We start from the raw sequence: 19,562 nt of genomic DNA on the forward strand, positions 1-19,562 counted from the left end.
ATTCTCAAACTTTTTGGTCTCTGGACCCCATTATACTCTTTAGAATTGCTTTCTATGTGTATATTTGTATATTTTATATATATATACATATATATAGGTGTTTAGTGTATTAGAATTTAAAACTGAAAAGTTGAAAAACTATTTATTTAAAAACAATGGTAGTAACCATTGCATGTTAGCATAAATAACATTTTGCATTGAAAAGTGAATGTATTTTCCAAAACAAAAAAATAATTTAGAAGAGTAGTTTTACATTTTTGCAAATCTGTTTAATTCTAGCATAACAGAGGGCAACTGAATTCTCAAATCTGCTCCTATAATTCAGTCTGTTGCCACATGCTGTTTTGGTTGAAGTATATGAAGTAAATCTGGCTTCACCAAATACATAGTTGAAAAATGGAGGAGTATTTTCAGATAATTGTGGATATTCTTCTTTGATACTACCCCCAAAACTTGACAGGTGGTAGTTTCTTAAAGGTTAGTTACAGTGTGGAACCTGAAACCTATCAGTGTGGACTTTTCATGCTCTGTTGCATAAAAACTCATTGCTCTGTCTTGAACTTTGAATGGATCTTTGCTCCATGACTGATTTTGTAACATGCATTGTTGCCATTTGGAAAATACTGGTTCGGTGAGTTATGCAGATCTTCCAAATGTAAACACATTTCATTATACAATATTAAAAAGCACATTTGTTAATATTGCCACCAATATGGAAATGTCTTCTTAGTATTGGGAAACTGTCAGACTTACAGTAGCAGATACATGTTTTCCAAAATTTTAAGTTTTTGCTTGAAAGTTCAGATTTTATCATTGGTAACAAACACCATCAGTTGTTTTTCTTGAAGTGACAAACTCATTTATTTTTTTGGGAAAAAAGCCATTTCTCAAGTCTGAATAACGATAATTTGTCCGTTTTTTCAAGTAAAAATAGCATTCCATGATAATTGTGCAAGTGCATTTCCTTGAGATAGCCATCTTATTTTGGTGTGCAGCAGAAGTGTTTATGTGTGCTTCCCATTTTGTCAAATAGAATATTAAAAAGACATGTTCTCAAAGGTTGAAATTTAATAAGATTAATCAAGTCTGGTACTAGGGTGAAGTTGAGTGCAGCACTTGTGGTACAGAATTGAAGAAGGCAGGAACTGAAAGTGAATGCCTGCTTACATTTTGTTTTGTAGGTGCCTCACTTGCCACACGCTGTTTCCGGCCTTGAGATTAATAATTTTTACTGCTTCATCAAGGACATTTTTCTTTGTTTTTCCAATTTTTTTTATTGTGTTAAAATACACGTAACATAAAATTTCCCATCTTAACCATTTTTAAGTGTACAGTTCAGTGATGGTTAATCTATTTATAATGTGCAACCGTCACCACCATCCATTTCCATAACTCTTTTCATCTTTGTTTTTGTTTTTGTTTTTAAAACAGAGTCTCAGTCTGTTGCCCTGGCTAGAGTGAGTGCCATGGCATCAGCCTAGCTCACAGCAGCCTCAAACTCCTGGGCTCAGCTGATCCTCCTGCCTCAGCCTCCCGAGTAGCTGGGACTAGAGGCATGCGCCACCATGCCCAGCTAATTTTTTCTATATATATTTTTAGCTGTTCATATACCCTTTCTATTTTTAGTAGAGATGGGTTCTCGCTCTTGCTCAGGCTGGTCTCGAACTCCTAAGCTCAAACAATCCGCCTGCCTCGGCCTCCCAGAGTGCTAGGATTACAGGCGTGAGCCACCTTGCCTGGCCTCATCTTTGAAACTGAAACTCTATGTCCCTTAAACAGTAACTCCTCATATTTCCCTCTCCGCATTCCTTGGTAGCCACTATTCTGCAATCTGTCTCTATGATTCTTGATTACCTTAAGTACCTTATTAAGTGCAATCATACAGTATTTGTCTTTTGTGACTGCTCTTTTCACTTAGCATAAATGTCTTCAAGCTTCATACATGTTATAATGTATGTCAGAATTTCCTCCCTTTTTGAGACTGAATAGTATTCCATTTATGTGTATACCACATTTTGTTTATCGTTTCCATAAATGGTCACTTGCATTGCTTCCATGTTTTAGCTATTGTGGATAAGGCTGCCGTCAACATGGGTGTACAAATATCTCTTTGAAACCCTGCTTTCAGTTCTTCTGGGTATATGCTCAGAATTTGAATTGGCTGGATCATATGGTAATTCTATTTGTAATTTTTTGAGGAACTGCCATACTGTGTTCCACAGGGGCTGTACAGTCCCACCAACAGTGTACAGGGGTTCTAATTTCTCCACATCCGCGTAACACTTATTTATTTATTTTTTGTAGTAGCCATCCTAATGGGTGTGAGGTGGTACCAGTATGGTTTTAATTTACATTTCCTTAATGAATAGTGATCTCAGGGACATTCTTAAGTGAGATTGAAAAAAAGTTTGTCTTTTTAAACTGCAAGTGCTTGGAAGTGGAGCGTACACTTATTAGTTTAACTTGGGGCCACCGTCTTAATTTGTGCTAAATTTATAGTAATTTTACCCACTGTTACTTGTATTTTTCCCCTTCCCCTCCACTGTTTTTGCGTCATTGGTGCAAATTTCAACACAGTGAAAAAGACAGGGAAGATTTTAGTATTATTACAAAAGTAATTTTAACATCACAAACTCCTGTGTTCCCAGACCACTCTTTGAGAATCACTGGGTTATTCGTGTATGTTCTGTTAATGCCTTATTGTCATATTTTGATATATGATTCTCATTATCTATTTTGGTACCTGGAACTGTTAAAAATTAGTGTTATTTAACTTACGATCAGCCTAGGATTGAGTAAAGTTCTGAAAATCGCTTCTTTACACTTTCCACAGGATTTGACCATCAGTATTTAATCTGCTCACCATGTTATAGTAGTGGTTCCCAGCTGACCTGCACATTAAAATCATCCGGAGTGCTTTAAAACCACCACATATGTCCCACTCCTAGATTTCGTTATTTTGGGGTGCTGCTTGGACATGGGGATTTAGAAAGTTCCCCATTTCATTCTAATATGCAGCCAAGGTTGAGGACTGTTGCTTACAGGGAATGAGCACTGTTTTGCTTAGCTGTTTACTCAAGTGTTTTCTACATGATTTAAATAAAATGGAATTTTAAAAAATGGTTTTGACACTGTTGCTGGTATCATAATCTAATCAACTTGCGAAGTAGCCATGGGTTCTATAGAAAAGTTTACTTGGGGAAATATACTAGTGATTTTTAAAAAAATGAGGTTGGTAATTCTGATTGGAATATTGTCTGTGATGGGTCACCTGTTAATTCTCAAAAGTTTCTTTTTTTTTCCCTAAACTACTTGATTTATTCTTAGTATTACTGTGTAGAAAGCATTATATTAGTAATCAAATAGAAATAGAAATAACCATTTCTTAGAAAATGAATTTTAAAGTAATGCAAAAACATTTTTTCAGGTGCTGATGTCTTTTTTTCTTAAGAATTAAAAGTTAGGCATAAATGCAGCATTATTCAAAGGATTTTTCTCTTTGTTTCTTTTAGAATTAAAGTTGGGAGAACTGCTTCATGATAAGCTGTAAGTACTTATGTATTCCTTGAAATAGTGTAATGTTTCAATCTGTTTTTTCCTCATGTGGAGTAGTATTCCTTGAATGAAGTCTGAGTAAAATTTACACTTCATACCTGTAAAAGTAAAACCAATTATAAATATATTTTTTACCTCTGTTGAGCTATTTGGGGCAGCTGACCCTACTTGTGATAAGAAATGGCTGTAGCTAGGGAAACTGTGGCTTATGGTCCTTTCTTTGAAGGTGTATACATACTGAATGTGGAATTTCTTGAAGAAAAGGTATCAGTTGTAGGTCATATGAGGTAGGTTAGTTGATGACCAGAGATCAGGTGACTGAGTGCTTGGGTAAAAGTAAATGAAAATCTCTGTGCCTTACTCTGTTTAGTTTTGCTATAACAGAATACCTGAGACTGTGTAGTTTAGGAAGAAAAGAGTATTATTTGGCTCACGATTCTGGTGGCTGGAAGTTTCAAGATAGGGTGGCTGTCTCTGGTGAGAGCCTCAGGCTGCTTTAACTCACATTGAAAAGTGGAAAGGGAAGGGGGGGGTAGCATGTGCAAAGAGATCACATGGAGAAGGGAGAAGGCAAGAGAGAGAAACTGAGGAAGTCAGACTCTTCTCAGCAGCCTGCTCTCGGGAACTACAGTTGACCCTTGAACACCACAAGGGTTAGGGGCCCTAACAGCCTCTCCTTGTGCATAGTCAGAAATCCACATGTAACTTCTTATGTCTCAAAAAGTTAACTACTGGTAGCCTAATGTTGACCAGAAGACTTACTCATATGAACAGCCGATTAACCCAAATTTTGTATGTTACGTGCATTATATACTGTATCCTTATGATAAATAAGCTAGAGAAAAAAATGTTAAGAAAATCATAAGAGGTAATATATTTACTGTTCATTAAGTGGAAGTGGATCATTATAAAGGTCCTCATTTTTGCATTGAATAGGCTCAGGAGAAGGAAGAGGAGGGGGTTGGTCTTGCTGTCTCATGGGTGGCAGAGGTGCAAGAAAATGCACATATGAATGGACCCATGTAATTGAAACAGTTTTTCAAGGGTCAACTGTATGTAATGCATTCCTGGGAAAGTAACAACTGAAGCACTAATCTGTTCATGAGGGTATTAATCTATTCATGAGGGATCTGCCCCCATGACCCAAACACCTCTCACTGGGCTCTACCTCCCAACACTAGACCCCACCTCCCAAAAATGCCACATTGGGGATCAAGTTTCAACATGAATTTTGGTGGAGACAGACTATATCCAAACCATAGCACCCTGGAAAAGCAAAATAAAGGGAAATGCCTGATTATAGTCCCATAGGTAGCCCCAGTTTCTATACTACTACGACCAGGCTCAATTTTCAAGGTTAAGAATATGAAATTTTGAATTAGTGAGTGGACAAGATTGGATATTTTGGTTAGGGAGAAGGAGAAGGTAGAACCTGAAATTCAGTTCTTTTCAAATTTTAGTGTGCACCAGAATCATCTGGAGGGTTTTTTAAAACTTGGATTGCTGGGCCCCACCCTTATAGTTCTTTATTTAGTAGGTCTAGTATGGGACCACAGAATTTGAATTTCTAACAAATTCCCAGGTGGGATTGATGCTGCTGATCCACGTTGAGAATCACTGTGGATCATCATTTTGATGATGCAGGCAGTTGTAGGAAGGACATAATGAAACCAACCCATAGATTAATGCAGGAAAGAACGTGGCTTCTGGCTGTGGAACAAGGCTTTAGAGAGGACAACTAGAGGGACCTAGCCCCTTCATTTCCCCAAGGTTTTAGGCTCTGAGCCCAGAGAACATGATTGCCAGCATCCTATCTGACCATCAAGTTGTATCCTTCCAATCCATATTTCCTTTAGCCTGTTATTTTTTCTCCCTAGCATATGCAGTCTTCTAATGTACTATATAATTTACTTACCTTTATTGTTTCTTTCCTCCCACTGGGATGTAAGCTCCTTGAGGCGGGCAAATTTGTTTTGCTCACTGGTGTATCTCAAGTGCCTAGAACATAGTATGTGCTCAGTATTTGTTGAATGGATGAAATAGCTAACTTAATGCTATTATAGTTTCTGTAGCAGTTTTACTAATTAGGCAAATACCTAATGGTCTAGAATATTAATTGTGCCATAAAAAATTTTTTTAGTGGTTTTTGTAAGTAATAAATGGATACTTTGTTTTTAAAAAATTCAGACATTGGAGAAGAGGCAAAAACTTCCCCTAACACCATCTCCTGCATGATCTCTGTTTGCCCAGAAATAATCACTGTTATGAGTTATCAGATTGTTGCATGTACTTCTAGATCTTTTAAAAATTATAATCGCATACATGAATAAACATCATAAAAATGATTAATCATAAATAGGAATATACAGTATTCTGTAAATTCCATTCCTATTTATTGTATCTTGAAGATTTATTGTGTTAGTATATAATAGCTCTACCTTGTTCACTTTAACTGTTGTATTTTTTTTTAAAATATGTCATAATTTATTCTGTTGTGTCCCTATTGATGGACATTTAGTTTGCAACATTTCTTGATAACATGGGAAAATTGGAGACATTGATAATTTATACAAGCCTCCTATTCGTGTGCAAACAATTTTACAGGATAGAAACCTAGGCATCGAATGACTGGCTCAAAGGGTTTGAGTGTTTTAATTTTAATGGGTTCAGCCAAATTTTCTTTGAAAAAGTCTGTCAATTTATACTTCTACCAACAGTGTATGAGAGTAGATTAGATTTTTTAAAAAAAAAATTCGCTATCTCACGGCCAAAAAAAGCCTCATCTTGTTTTACGTTACCTGAATATATCTTGATTTGAGCAGCTTTTCACCTTTTTATTAGTGGTTTGTATTTTCTCTTCTGTGAATTGTCCATTCATGTCCTTTGTCTGTTTTTCTTTGGAATTTTTGCCATATTTATTTGTATGAGTTAGTTATATATTCTGGATATTAACTGACTGTAGTTTACTATTGTATATAAATTTAAAATATTTCCACAGTTGCAGTTACCAGCTTTTTCCTTTATAGCTTTGTAAATTATACAAGAGTAGTTTGGTGTTTGTTTACTTGTTCTAGCTTTAGAACTTAAATCTGCCTGGAGTTTATTTTTTCATATTGTGTAAATCAAAAATTTAACTGTTTCCAGGTGGTTAGTTGTTTATCTCGACAGTATTTATTGACTAATACACTGTTTTTCCACTGATTTGAAATTCTACCATTATCATACATAGTTCTGACAGAAATCTGGATGTGAACTGTTTATATTCTTTTCCATTGATCTATTTAGAATGCTTTTAATTATTATAGCTTTATGGTATCATTTAATATTTAGTGAATCCCTGTTGTTTTTACTGACAAAATTCTGTTCTGTTCTTTAGTATTATCTCTTTTGTCTTAGCAGTCTCTTTGAGGAATACCATTTGGGTTTGTGAGAGTTGTCTTTAATAATATCGTCCTATAATCACATCAGAATATCTTAAATTGAAGCATTAGGAAATTAGAGGGATTGCAGGGAAAGAGCGTCTGTCTTGTTAAAGCTCTTTTTGATGTCTCATTGTTGCTTTTTATGTGAGAGAAATGATTTAGTGTAATGAGGTAGGTGTCTTTATTTTCTTGGTAGCTTCATGCCTAATCAAACTTTAGGCTTTCCTTTTCCTCTCCCATTTCTTGAGCAATGTCTCAGTTAATGATATATTTAGCAGTCAGGTCACAGTGCATCACAACTCTCTGCTTTTATGATGAATTATCCACAAGTAACAGGCTATCAGGATTTCAAGATCGTTTTTTGTTTTGTGATTGCCAAAACTTTGGGTTTTGTAGAATGTAATGTGGCACATTATTGTACTTTTAAGATATAAAGAAAATGAAAAAATGTAAAACTTACATTTGATAATGATTATTCCAAATATGATTTTCTGAATGTTAGAGAAAATTATTTAGGGAAGGCAAAATGAAATCTATTATAAATCAGTTAATCTCTTTTTTCCAAAAGTTTCTAATGTACAACCTTTTTGAAGGAAGCATGAAAAACATCTTTTACTTCTTCATTATAGTGCATGTAAAATAACTTGAGTAGCAAACACATGAAAGAATTTTTATGTTTATGGATGATGAATTGAAATAGTGTTAGCAAGTTGGGAAGACTAAATACATAGAATACTGTAGTTATTAAAAGTACTGTCATCATTTTTGTGCCATTGTGGAAAGTAGACTTACTGGTTCAGAAACAATTTTGGGGGTTAATTATTTTATTTGCAGATTTGGTCTTTTTGAAGCAATGTCTGCTATTGAAATGATGGATCCCAAGATGGATGCTGGCATGATTGGAAACCAAGTTAATCGAAAAGTTCTCAATTTTGAACAAGCTATCAAGGTAGTCACCATTCTACTTTTTGTGTTTTATTTTTTGTTATTTTATATGTTAAAATGCTGTGCTTAATAATGAAGTCAAACAGTATATTAAATTGTATTTCCTTAAAAGGATCTCAAGTAAACAGACAAGAATTGGTTATAACCTTTAGTTACATATCTCTATCTGTTGAAATCCGGAAATTGTGTGAGGTCTTCATTAAAAACTTGCTCTAAGTTTGTGCATTTTTTAAATTAATTTTTGAAAGCATTTGATTGTATATTCAAATACCAGGATAATTGGCGTAGGGATTAAATTTTGTGTACTAATACAAGGGCTGTCCGGAAAGTATCCAGCCATTGTTAATATAACAAGAATTGTATTACATGGCTGGATATGTTAAGTAAAAGGCTTGTAGTAGTGAATTTAAAATGTACTCGATGAGTGTTGATTTAGAAATTACTTTGTAGTTGCCATAGAGCTTAATGTTGCATATTTTTTGAAGAAGTATTTGCTAAGCAAATAGTGTAAACAGAATTTACAAGTAGTATAGTTAACCAACTTAAGGGAAGTGTTTTTTAAAATGTTTGGTTTTTTGTCTTTATAAGTAGTTTTGGGTCATTAAAATGATTCATATTAATTGCTACTTAAAACTGCTTTGAATTGTGCTTTTTAAAATACTTGTTGGTTTGACTTTTCATTATAAAGATCTTTATTATTTCAATTTAGAGAGGCTTTGATTTTTCTTATTGAAGACCTGTTTAAGGTATATTTTTTTATAATTATAATTTGTCAGTTAAAAATAAAATTTTTAAAAAAGATATAATGGCTTTAAGGATACAGAGTTAGTTTGGTATCTTAGTTTTATCAGGTGATGAGATCGCTTTTTCTTAGAATCACTATTTTTAAATATTAATATTTGAAAACAAAAATGCTACTATGCATAGTAAACATAAATTTTTAAGGATTTCTGCTTATATGTCATATTTCCCCCCTTTTTTAGGATGGCACGATTAAAATTAAAGACCTCACCTTGCCTGAACTGATAGGGATAATGGATACATGTTTTTGCTGTTTGGTAAGAATGAAAATAAGACTATTGGTTAATTTAAAAACTATTACTTTCCTAAATCTTGGAATTTAAAAGCATATACCCAATGTTGAGTATGAACACATAATGCTGAGCCTAGTAAGATTAAGCAGATAAGATTAGCAGACCAGGTTATGCCACAGGAAACAGGATTTCATCTTCTCATTTACATAATCTTAGGTTCTCATTTTCTTCTTTTCAATGAAGATAATATTATAACCATTATTCATAATACCCTTTTTGTTCTCAAGTTACCTAGGAAATAAATCTGTAATTGGAAGTTTCCGTAAATAAGCATGGAATTGAAACAAAGGGATCTTTGGAGATATTTTTTTCTAATCTAGGATAAATTGGAGTAAACTCACCATCTTTTGTGAAGAAAATGTTTTAGTGATTTGTATTTGCTGGTTTTATGTCTTCCCTAGATGCAGTGTTGTTTAATTGTGGAAAAATTCTCATTTATACTGCTTTTTTTCTCTCTCTACTTTCTTATTCCTTTTGTTTTAAATTAACATTGAATCATCATTTTTAGTTATATATAAAATTTATTCATTTGTTCATTCAGCATTTATTTATTGCTTGTCAGTATGTGTAGAGTAGTTTTATTAGGTGTTTTACTTGTATAATTTTCATTTAGGTCTTATCACCTCTATTAGTTAATTTATATTATCTACCTAGGGTTACATTGCTAGGAAGGGGCCTTGCCAGAATCCAAATCTTTGATCCTTCGTCCTCCGAAGTTGTCTCTTTCCCTGAAAGCTATCTTTACTACCTTTTAACCATTTACAGTCCTAGTTGGGTAGGGAAGGAAATTGGAGGATTGCTGGGCACAGGCATGTAAAGAAACAATTCTGATAGTATATAAATGCATTAATAGTGGTTCTGTGGTAATAGGAGTTAATTATGTCTGGGAAGATAAGAAAGGATAACGAAGGGAGGTGATACTGATATGAGGTACTGAAGAACATGACAGGAAGGTTGACAATATTGCAGGCAAAGAAGGTATAGGCATGGCAATGTGAAAATGTTCAGTTTGAGGAATCAGGAACAGCTGCTTATGGCTGACGTTTGGCAGGGACCCAAGCGGGAGGAGTGTGAGAATAGTGGAGAGTAATAGAGAAGGAAGGGAGGGTAAACAGAGGGAGGGTTTTTGCCAAAATTGAGAAACTATTCTATGAGACTCTTGGGATTGTATCTAAGAGTTTAGGCTTTAATAGGCAGTTGGTTTTTAGTGAGGAAGGTCTTTCTCCTGCATACTAGTTTTTTGTTTTTTTTTTTGAGACAGAGTGTCACTTTGTTGCCCTGGATAGAGTGAGTGCCGTGGCGTCAGCCTAGCTCACAGCAACCTCAAACTCCTGGGCTCAAGCAATCCTACTGCCTCAGCCTCCCGAGTAGCTGGGACTACAGGCATGCGCCACCATGCCCGGCTAATTTTTTCTATATATATTTTAGTTGGCCAGATAATTTCTTTCTATTTTTAGTAGAGACGGGGTCTCACTCTTGCTCAGGCTGGTCTTGAACTCCTGACCTCGAGCGATCCACCCGCCTCGGCCTCCCAGAGTGCTAGGATTACAGGCGTGAGCCACCGCGCCCGGCCTCTCCTGCATACTAGTTATACCAAAAACACACCTTAATTATATTTTTCATACCCATTTCTCATTTTTTAATACTGTAGCATGTATCTTGTTTCATTGCAGAAATCTTGGGCTTTAGTATAAATTACAACTGTATCAACTTGGGCAAATAAATAATTAAATAACTCGTACTGTTTCTTTACATGTAAAAGGAGAAAAATACCACCCTTCTCAAACTTAGGAAAAAATAAGACAAGATGTAAAAATACCTAGTGTAAAACTTAGGACATGGTAATTACTCCATTTTGGCTATTGGCTATTGGTATTCCCATCCTCTAGAACATGGTGCCAAGCGTATGGTAGCTACTCAGTAAAATAGCATTTAATGATTATCGTGTTTTAGAAAGATCTCTCTGATTGGGGGTATTAAATTAGAGACAGGATGTAGGGCAATTATTGTGTAGTTTCTTGCAGTAGTCTGGGTGAAATTTAATGCTGTTGGCTGTGTGGTGGTGAGGATAAAAAAGAAGAATTGAACAAGTGGCTAAGAACCTGGATCTAAAGTTGTGTATTTCCTAGTTTATGGACTTTTATTAACTATACTGTGGAATTGATTGCTTTTGGTTGCCTGTGTAAGGAGGTTCTCTAACTTCATTAGTCTCCAAATATATTACAAACTGCTTAATATATGAGAAAGCTTCCTGTAGATAATGTATCATTTATAGTATGTGATTCTTAAAAAACTTTAGTCAATGGAAGTGAATTCTAACTTGTCGTTTCTGACCTTCCCTTTAATCATCTTTTAAATCTTGTGATTAGTCTTATGCTTATTTGGATATGTGACTCTCAGATCAATTTAGACTTTGCAGACTCTGTGTATTACCTTAAATATGTACATTCTTTTATTTCTTAATAGATAACTTGGTTAGAAGGCCATTCCTTGGCACAGACAGTATTTACGTGCCTTTACATTCATAATCCAGATTTTATAGAAGATCCTGCCATGAAAGCTTTTGCCCTGGGAATCTTGAAAATCTGTGACATTGCAAGGGAAAAAGTAAATAAAGCTGCTGTTTTTGAAGAGGTAAGATTTTGTGATTTTAAGTATTCCTGAAGTTCAGTGACCACCTTATTCACTCTGATGTATTTAAATGATTTTATGGTACATATTTTTGTCTACATGTATAGTTAAAAACAGTTTTTATTTTATTTTTTTTCTCTTCTATATTTTCTTATTTTTATTTCTGCTGCTTAAAGTGTTTAAGGTTGCAAAAACAGTTTTTAAAAGTGATGCTATTGCTGTTTACAAATATATTGGCTAAAGTAATCCAGTTTTGTCTGAGAAGGGATTTGATTTTAGTGTATATTCTTTCTGTTAGTACCAACATTTATTGAGTATCCATTATGTACAGAGTACTGTTTTGGGTATTGTGGGGTTTCACAGAGAAAATAGAAGAGATAGCTCTTGCCCTCAAGTCTCTTATAAATTATAAGATAAAAAGGCTGTACTTTCAGTCTTTGAATAAGAGGGAGCTAAGGAAAAGAAAGAGATGAAGAATATTTAGGAATATAACATTTTTCTCCAGTTTCCATTATCCTAAGTGAAGTAACTCAGGAACAGAAAAATAAATGCTGCATATTCTTACTTATAAGTAGGGGCTAAGCTGTGGCTATGGAAGGACACAGAGTGGTGTAATGGACAATAGAGACTGAAAAGAGGGGAGGGTAGAAGAGGATGAGGGATGAAAAATTACCTGTTGGGTACAGTGTATACTGTTTGGGTGATGGACACACTAAAAGCCCAGACTTCATTGTTATTCATGTATATATAGCACATGTTACATGTTCACATGTTATACATGTAACAGAATTCAACTTGTACCCCTTAAATCTATTTTAAAAAAAACAATGAACAACAACAAAAACTAAAACAGTTCCTCCAGTTTCAGTATGTCACCTGAGGAAGTGGTATAAGTTTTAGACATAGAAAGATTTTTTTCCCCTTATCATAAAGAATAAGGTTTCAGATGCTGATAATTGTAAGGGAAGACATAATAGCATTTGAAATTATTGATAACTAATATTTTTGTTAAATTCTTCCATATGTTGAAACTGGTAAGTTTTCTTTTAATGCTGTTACTGATCCAAAATAAATATCTTAGGTTCCAGTACTGATTCATTGGATAGTATGTAGATATTTTCTAAATTTATATTGTATATGTGAGAATAATTAAAGGTATAGTCAACATGGTTGTCCACATTTGAATGTATGCCTTCTGAATTGTTTATGGAATATCATCTACTTTTTAAATACTCATTGGGTATTTAGCTACCAAATAACCAATTGATATGGGTGTCGTTATGAAAACTCTTTTCCACGGGATAGAATTTTATAAAAAGATTAGTTTGAGTTAATGAATAAGTAAAGAACTACAGATTATTTTAAATACTTATATTCTGAAAATACACCTAAAGGGACATCAGAATCAGTGGAGCAGAGAAAGGATTCTTTTAACAAATAGTGCTGGAACAATTGATTAGCATACTTGAAAATTACTTTCTTATTTCACTTCAAAATAAATTCCAGATAGAGGAAATATTTTATGTATAAGAAAGTTACTAAAAAACAGAAGATAGTTTATGGAAAATAAAATGGCCTTTAGACATAAGAAAAGACATTTAACTTCACTTAAGAGAAATGCAAATTAAAACTATGAGATACTATTTTTTTTTACCCATTGTTGGCAAAGATTAGGAATTTTTTATAATACATCAGATTGATAAGGATGGGAAAACAAGTACTCACATGCTTTGTGTATGTGTGTATATATGAATGATATGAGCAGTCATTGTTTCCCTTAATCTTTTTAAAAAAATTTTATTGGGAAATAATTTCAACTAAACAGAGCAATTACAGTAACAGCACAGAGAACACTGTATATTTCTTATGGAGATGCAGCTGCTGTTAACATATTGCCCTATTTGGTTTTTTACTTGCTCTGTCTCATGCGCATGCACGTGTGTGTGTGTGTGTGTGTGCGCGCGCGCGTGCATGCATGTGTTTTTTTTCCCTTAACCACTGGGAAGTTGCATACATTATGACCTTCTTCCCCCTAATACCTCAGTGTGCCTCTGTTAAGAAAAAGGGTACTCTTCCTACACAACCACAACCACAATCATTAACCTCAATAAATCTGTAATCACTGTTGACATTCCATTTCTTTCAGTTGGCCCAATCGTTCATAGCATCTTTCCCCTTACATGTAGGATTCAACCTAGAATCATGTCCTGCATTTAGTTGTATATCTATGTATAGTATTCTTTAATCTACAACAGATCTTCAGCTTTTCTTTATCTTTAGTGACATTGATATTGTTGAGAACACAGCTTTCTCCTTTCCATTTTTTAATAATCTGTTCCTTATTTGGGAGTTTGCGTTTTCTTCATGATTAGATTTATATGATGCAATCCTGGCTGGTATATGACATAAGTGATACTATGTGCTTCTCAGGGTGTCACATCTGGAGGCATGCACTGTCCATCTGCCCCTCAATGGTGACATTTTGATCACTCCATTACTGCATTATAGTAATCAGTTGTCTGATTATTGTATGGTTACTGTTTTCTTCCCTTGTATTTAAGCAATCTTGGGGTACACTTTAAGATCATAAAAACATCCTGCACACTAAAGTCTCTCCCCATAAATTTAGTATCCATTGATGATGCTTGTCCAGACTACTCTTTACTGTGATGGTTGCAAAATGAGGATTTCTTATTCTAATATTCCTTCCACATTTATCAGTCAACACTTTAGCATTCTACTGAGCAAGACTCATACTTTGATGGGAGTGTAAGCTCTCCTACAATTTTAAAAAAGAGCAATATGGTGATATTTATTATAATATGCGGCTGGGCGTGATGGCTCACGCCTGTAATCCTAGCATTCTGGGAAGCCGAGGCGGGAGGACCACTTGTCAGGAGTTCAAGATCAGCCTGAGCAAGAGCAAGACCCTGACTCTGCTAAAAATAGGAAAAAAAAAATTAGCCAGTCAACTAAAAATAGAAACAAAAAAATTAGCCAGGCGTGGTGGCTCACGCTTGTAGTCCCAGCTACTCGGGAGGCTGAGGCAGGAGGATTGCTTGAGCCCAGGAGTTTGAGGTTGCTGTGAGCTAGGCTGATGCCATGGCACTCATTCTACCCAGGACAACAAAGTGAGACTCTGTGTCCAAAAAAAAAAAAAAAAAAAATTATAATATGCACATGTCTTGACTTAGCAGTTTCACTCATGGCACTCATTCTACCCAGGACAACAAAGTGAGACTCTGTGTCCAAAAAAAAAAAAAAAATTATAATATGCACATGTCTTGACTTAGCAGTTTCACTTCTAGCACTTTATTTCACAAATATATTTGTGCTTTTACACAAAGACCTATGTACATGGACATTAGTTGTAGTAACTGTAAGTTAAAGTCTTGTAACTACCTCAGTATCGATCAGTAAGAGACTAGTTAAAAGATGGTCATTTGTGTATGAAGTATTTTCTTGCCTTTTAAAACGAAGTAGATTTATGTGTGTAGGTAATGTTAGATCTCCAAAGTGAGAGAAGTCAGATGTGTGTAGCTTGCTACCGTTTGTGTTTTCTTCAAAAGGGAGATAGGTAGTTAAAACTTTATATGCAAGAGAATAACAGGTACTGAGGGTTTGGGTAGTGTTATTGATTCCATTGTGGTTGGAGAAAATACTTGGTATGATGTCAGTTTTTTTGAATTTTTTAAGACATGTTTTGTGGTCTGACATATGGTCTATCCTTTAGTATGATCCATGAGCTGAGGAGAACATGTATTCTGTAGTTGTTGAATGAAAGGTTCTATAAATACCTATTAGGTCCATTTAGTCTGTAGTGTAAATTAAGTCCAGTGTTTCTTTGTCAATTTTCTGTCTGGGTGATCTGTCTAATGCTGGAAGTGGAGTGCTGAGCTCTCCAGTGATTATCGTATTGGGGTCTATTTTTCCCTTTAGCTCTGATAATATTTGCTTAATATATCTGGGTGCTCCTATATTGAGTGCATATATACATATACTGCTAAATTGTTTGCTAAAACAGCTATGCTTATGCATTCTCACTAGTAAAAATTAAGGTATCAAATTATTGTATCATTGCCAACATGGAATATTCTTATTTTTTAAAATTTTACAGATGAAAATCAAGCTACTTATTATCATAATTTGTATTTCCTGATTATACTGAAGCTAAATTTAAAAAATGTTATGGCCGATTGATAAGTTTCCCTCCTGAATAAGCAATTTATTTTACTTTCCATTTATTCATTTGGGCCTTAGTGCTATGCTTTATTTGAATGTGATCATGATGCATAAAAATAACAAGAGGAACATTGGAAAATATACAAACACAAGGAAATTAAACAGTGTGCTCCTGAATGACTGAGGAGTCAATGAAAAGATTAAGAAGGAAATTGAAAAACTTCTTGAAACAAATGAAAATGAAAACGCAACATAGCAAAACCTGTGGGATATAGCAAAAGTAGTAATAAGAGGAAAGTTTATAGTAGTAAGTGCCTACATCAAAAAAGTAGAGAAGCTTCAAATAAATAATGCATCTCAGATAACTAGAAAAATAAAAGCAAACCAAACTCAAAATTAGTAGAAAAGAAATAATAAAGATCAGAGCAGAAATAAATGAAATTGAAACAAACAAAAAAATACAAAAGATCAGTGAAACAAAAAGTTGGGTTTTTGAAAAGATAAAAGTGACACACCTTTAGCCAGACTAAAGATAGAAGACCTAAATAAGATAGACCTAAAATGAGAAGACCTAAAAAAGATAGAAGACCTAAATAAATAAAACCAGAGATGAAAAAGAAGACATTACTGCTGATACTGCAGAAATCCACAGGATCATTAGAGGCTATTAGCAACTATGTGTCAATAAATTAGAAAACATAGAAGATATGGATAAATTCCTAGATACATGCAACCTACCAAGACTGAACCAGGAAGAAATCCAAAACCTGAGTAAACCAATAGCAAGTAATGAGATAGAAGCAGTAATGTTAAAAAGTCCCCTGCCGAATTCTAACCATTCAAAGAAGAACTAATACCAATCCTACTTAAACATTTTAAAAAATTGGGCAAAACACTCAAACTCATTCTGTGAGGCCTGTATCTCCCTGATACCAAAACCAAAGACAAAAAAAGAAAACTATAGGCCAATATCTCTGATGATCATAGATGTAGAAATTACCAGAAAATACTAGGAAACTGAATTCAACAGTACATTAAAAAAATTATCCATCGTGATCAAGTGTGTTCATCCCAGGGATGCAAGGATGGTTCGACCTATGCTAATCAGTCAGTGTGATACATCATATCAACAGAATGAAGGATGAAAACCATATGATCATTTCAACTGATGCTGAAAAAGAATTTGATAGAATTCAACATCCCTTCATGATAAAAACTCTCAAGAAATGGATATAGAAGGAGCTAACCTCAACATGATAAAAGCCATGTATGGCATACCCACAGCTAGTATACTGAATAGGGAAAAACTGAAAGCCTTTCCTTTAAGATCTGGAACAAGACAAGGATGCCTTTTACCACTGTTACTCAACATACTGCTGGAAATTCTAGCTAGAGCCATCAGACAAGAGAAATAAAGGGCATCCAAATTAGAAAGGAAGAGGTCAAATTATCCTTGTTTGTGGATGATATGATCTTACATCTAGAGAAACCTAAAGACTCCACAAAAAACTGTTAGAACTGATAAATTCAGTGAAGTTGCAGGACATAAAATCAACATACCAAAACAGTAGCATTTCTGTATGCAAACAGTAAACAATCTGAAAAAGAAACCAAGAAAATAATCCCATGTACAATAGCTACAAATAAAGTAAAATACCTAGGAATAAACTTAACTAAAGAAGTGAAAAATCTCTATAATAAAAAACTATAAAACATTGATGAAAGAAATTGAAGAGGACACAGAAAAACAGAAAGATTCCACGGTTGTGGATTGGAAGAATTAGTATTGTTAAAATATCCATATTACCCAAAGTGATCTACAGATTCAATGCAGTCCCCATCAAACTACCAATGACATTCTTCACAGAAATGTATAAAAAAGTCTTAAACATGTTGATGCTATTTAAACTAATTTCACCTCTAGAACTCATCCTTAAAGAAATAATTAGAAATGTGGACACTTTATAGCCCAGTATGTTAACCAGAGTTTTTAATAGTGAACAATTGACATTAACCAAAACGCTACCATTGGGGTTATGGTTGAAATCATGGATAATTTATTATATATAATTTATTACACATATTGGATGTGTAGCCATTAGTGTGATGAAAGAGTGTTTAATAACATGGGAAAATGCATACTTTAAAAAGTTAAAAAAACATAGAGTGTACCCAACTATGTAAAAATAAAGTTAGAAAGAAATATAACCAATAGTTAACTTCTGGGTGGGAAAGATTCTATTTTTTCTGTTTTGCCAAACTTTTCAGATTTTCTAGAAAAGTTTGTCTTGTTTTTAAATTAGAAAAAAATATTGAATCGCCTAGTAAAAGTCCTTAAGAGACCTGGCAAGGAATAAATAAAAATGTTTTGTAATGAACAAATCATTTATTTGTTTAAAATTGATGCTTCTGAAGTTTCTAGTTGCTGGTATCTTCTGTTATCTGTTTTGTCTTCTGATCTGGAGACATTTTCAGCCACTTGAAAACATTTCTTTCTTAATATTACCACAGTTCTCCTGTCAAACCACTTTTCCTCTTGCATTCTGTGTCTTGCCAAATGGTATCTTGTTATCTTTGATTACTTCTTTCCTCTTAATCCCCTATATACAGATTATTTCATTTTGGCTTGCCAAGTATCTTGAATCTGGGCACTGTTTTTTCTTTTTTCCCATTTTTCCTGCTTTAGTGCATGCGTTTGTCAACTTTAGGTTTAGGCCTCTTCTCTTCGGGCCAGTTTTTTCCCTGTAGTCTATTCTCCACGTGACCACCAGTTACCTTCCTGAAAATAGGTATCCTGGTCATATTTAGTTTTGCTCTTTGAAAATTTTCACTGGGATGTGCACGTATGTACATTTTAATAAAGGTAATAATACTTGTATGTTGTTTAAAAAGTCAAATTAGCCCATAAGACTTACAAGGAAAAATAGTTCTCTACTCTTCCTTACCATTCCATAATAATAATCAGGTCTCTTAGTTTTTTCCTTACTCTTTATTTCCATATTTCTGGATAATAAATTTATATTCTAACTTCTGAATTTAAGGATTTAATAGTTTTAGCTATGATATTTCAGGATTTAACATTCATACACTGCCCCTTCCCTTGCCGCAAATATTAGGTCATTAAAGATGAAGTGTCCGATTTCAAATCGAAAGTTTATTGTTTCTCAGACAAGAAGAAGTGCAATTAATAAAAGTATGTGCCTAAACTATTGACACAATTTTGTCATCTTAACGGTAGCTTGCCTTTGCCAGCAGCAAAGAAGCCTGGAGAGCGAGTGGCGATGAAATTGCAAAAGGCATTTTCCACAGATTGTTGAGAATTGGATATTTTTACTTGCAAGAAGTGGTCTGAAGCCTGGAAGAAGTGGTAGTCAGTTGGTGCAAAGTGTGGTGAATACGGTGGATGACAGAGAGTTTCCAATTCCAGCTTCTGTAGCTTGAACAGCATTGTTTTTTATGATACGTGGTCTTGCAAGAAGATTGGCCTGTCTCTGTTGACCAGTCTCAGCTGCTTAATTGCAAGCATCCTCATCATTTCATCCAATTGGTTGCAGTAGACATTTGCTGTAATCTGTTGACCAGGTTTTATGAAGCTGTAGGGTATAATACCAGTGCTTTACCACCAAACAGAAACCATTAGCTTTTTTTGATGAATATTTGTTTTGGACTGTGTTTTGGCACTTTATCTTTTATCCAACCATTGTACTGAACACCTGCGATTGTCATAAAGAGT

At 34.3% G+C, this 19,562-nt stretch overlaps 1 protein-coding gene across 2 annotated transcripts in view; it reads left to right on the plus strand.

The window, feature by feature from the left end:
* The window catches only part of NAA35 (N-alpha-acetyltransferase 35, NatC auxiliary subunit), a 94,640-nt gene that overhangs the window by 8,883 nt on the left and 66,195 nt on the right, over positions 1-19,562 (plus strand). For both annotated transcript variants that reach the window (XM_045562708.1, XM_045562709.1), the window contains exons 3-6: positions 3,513-3,546; positions 7,812-7,926; positions 8,906-8,980; positions 11,483-11,650. In XM_045562708.1, coding sequence (XP_045418664.1) covers positions 3,513-3,546; positions 7,812-7,926; positions 8,906-8,980; positions 11,483-11,650 — 392 coding nt within the window. The remainder of the gene's footprint in view (positions 1-3,512; positions 3,547-7,811; positions 7,927-8,905; positions 8,981-11,482; positions 11,651-19,562) is intronic.

The sequence above is a fragment of the Lemur catta genome, chromosome 10 (assembly GCF_020740605.2).
Source record: "Lemur catta isolate mLemCat1 chromosome 10, mLemCat1.pri, whole genome shotgun sequence".
NCBI classification, from domain to species: domain Eukaryota; kingdom Metazoa; phylum Chordata; class Mammalia; order Primates; family Lemuridae; genus Lemur; species Lemur catta.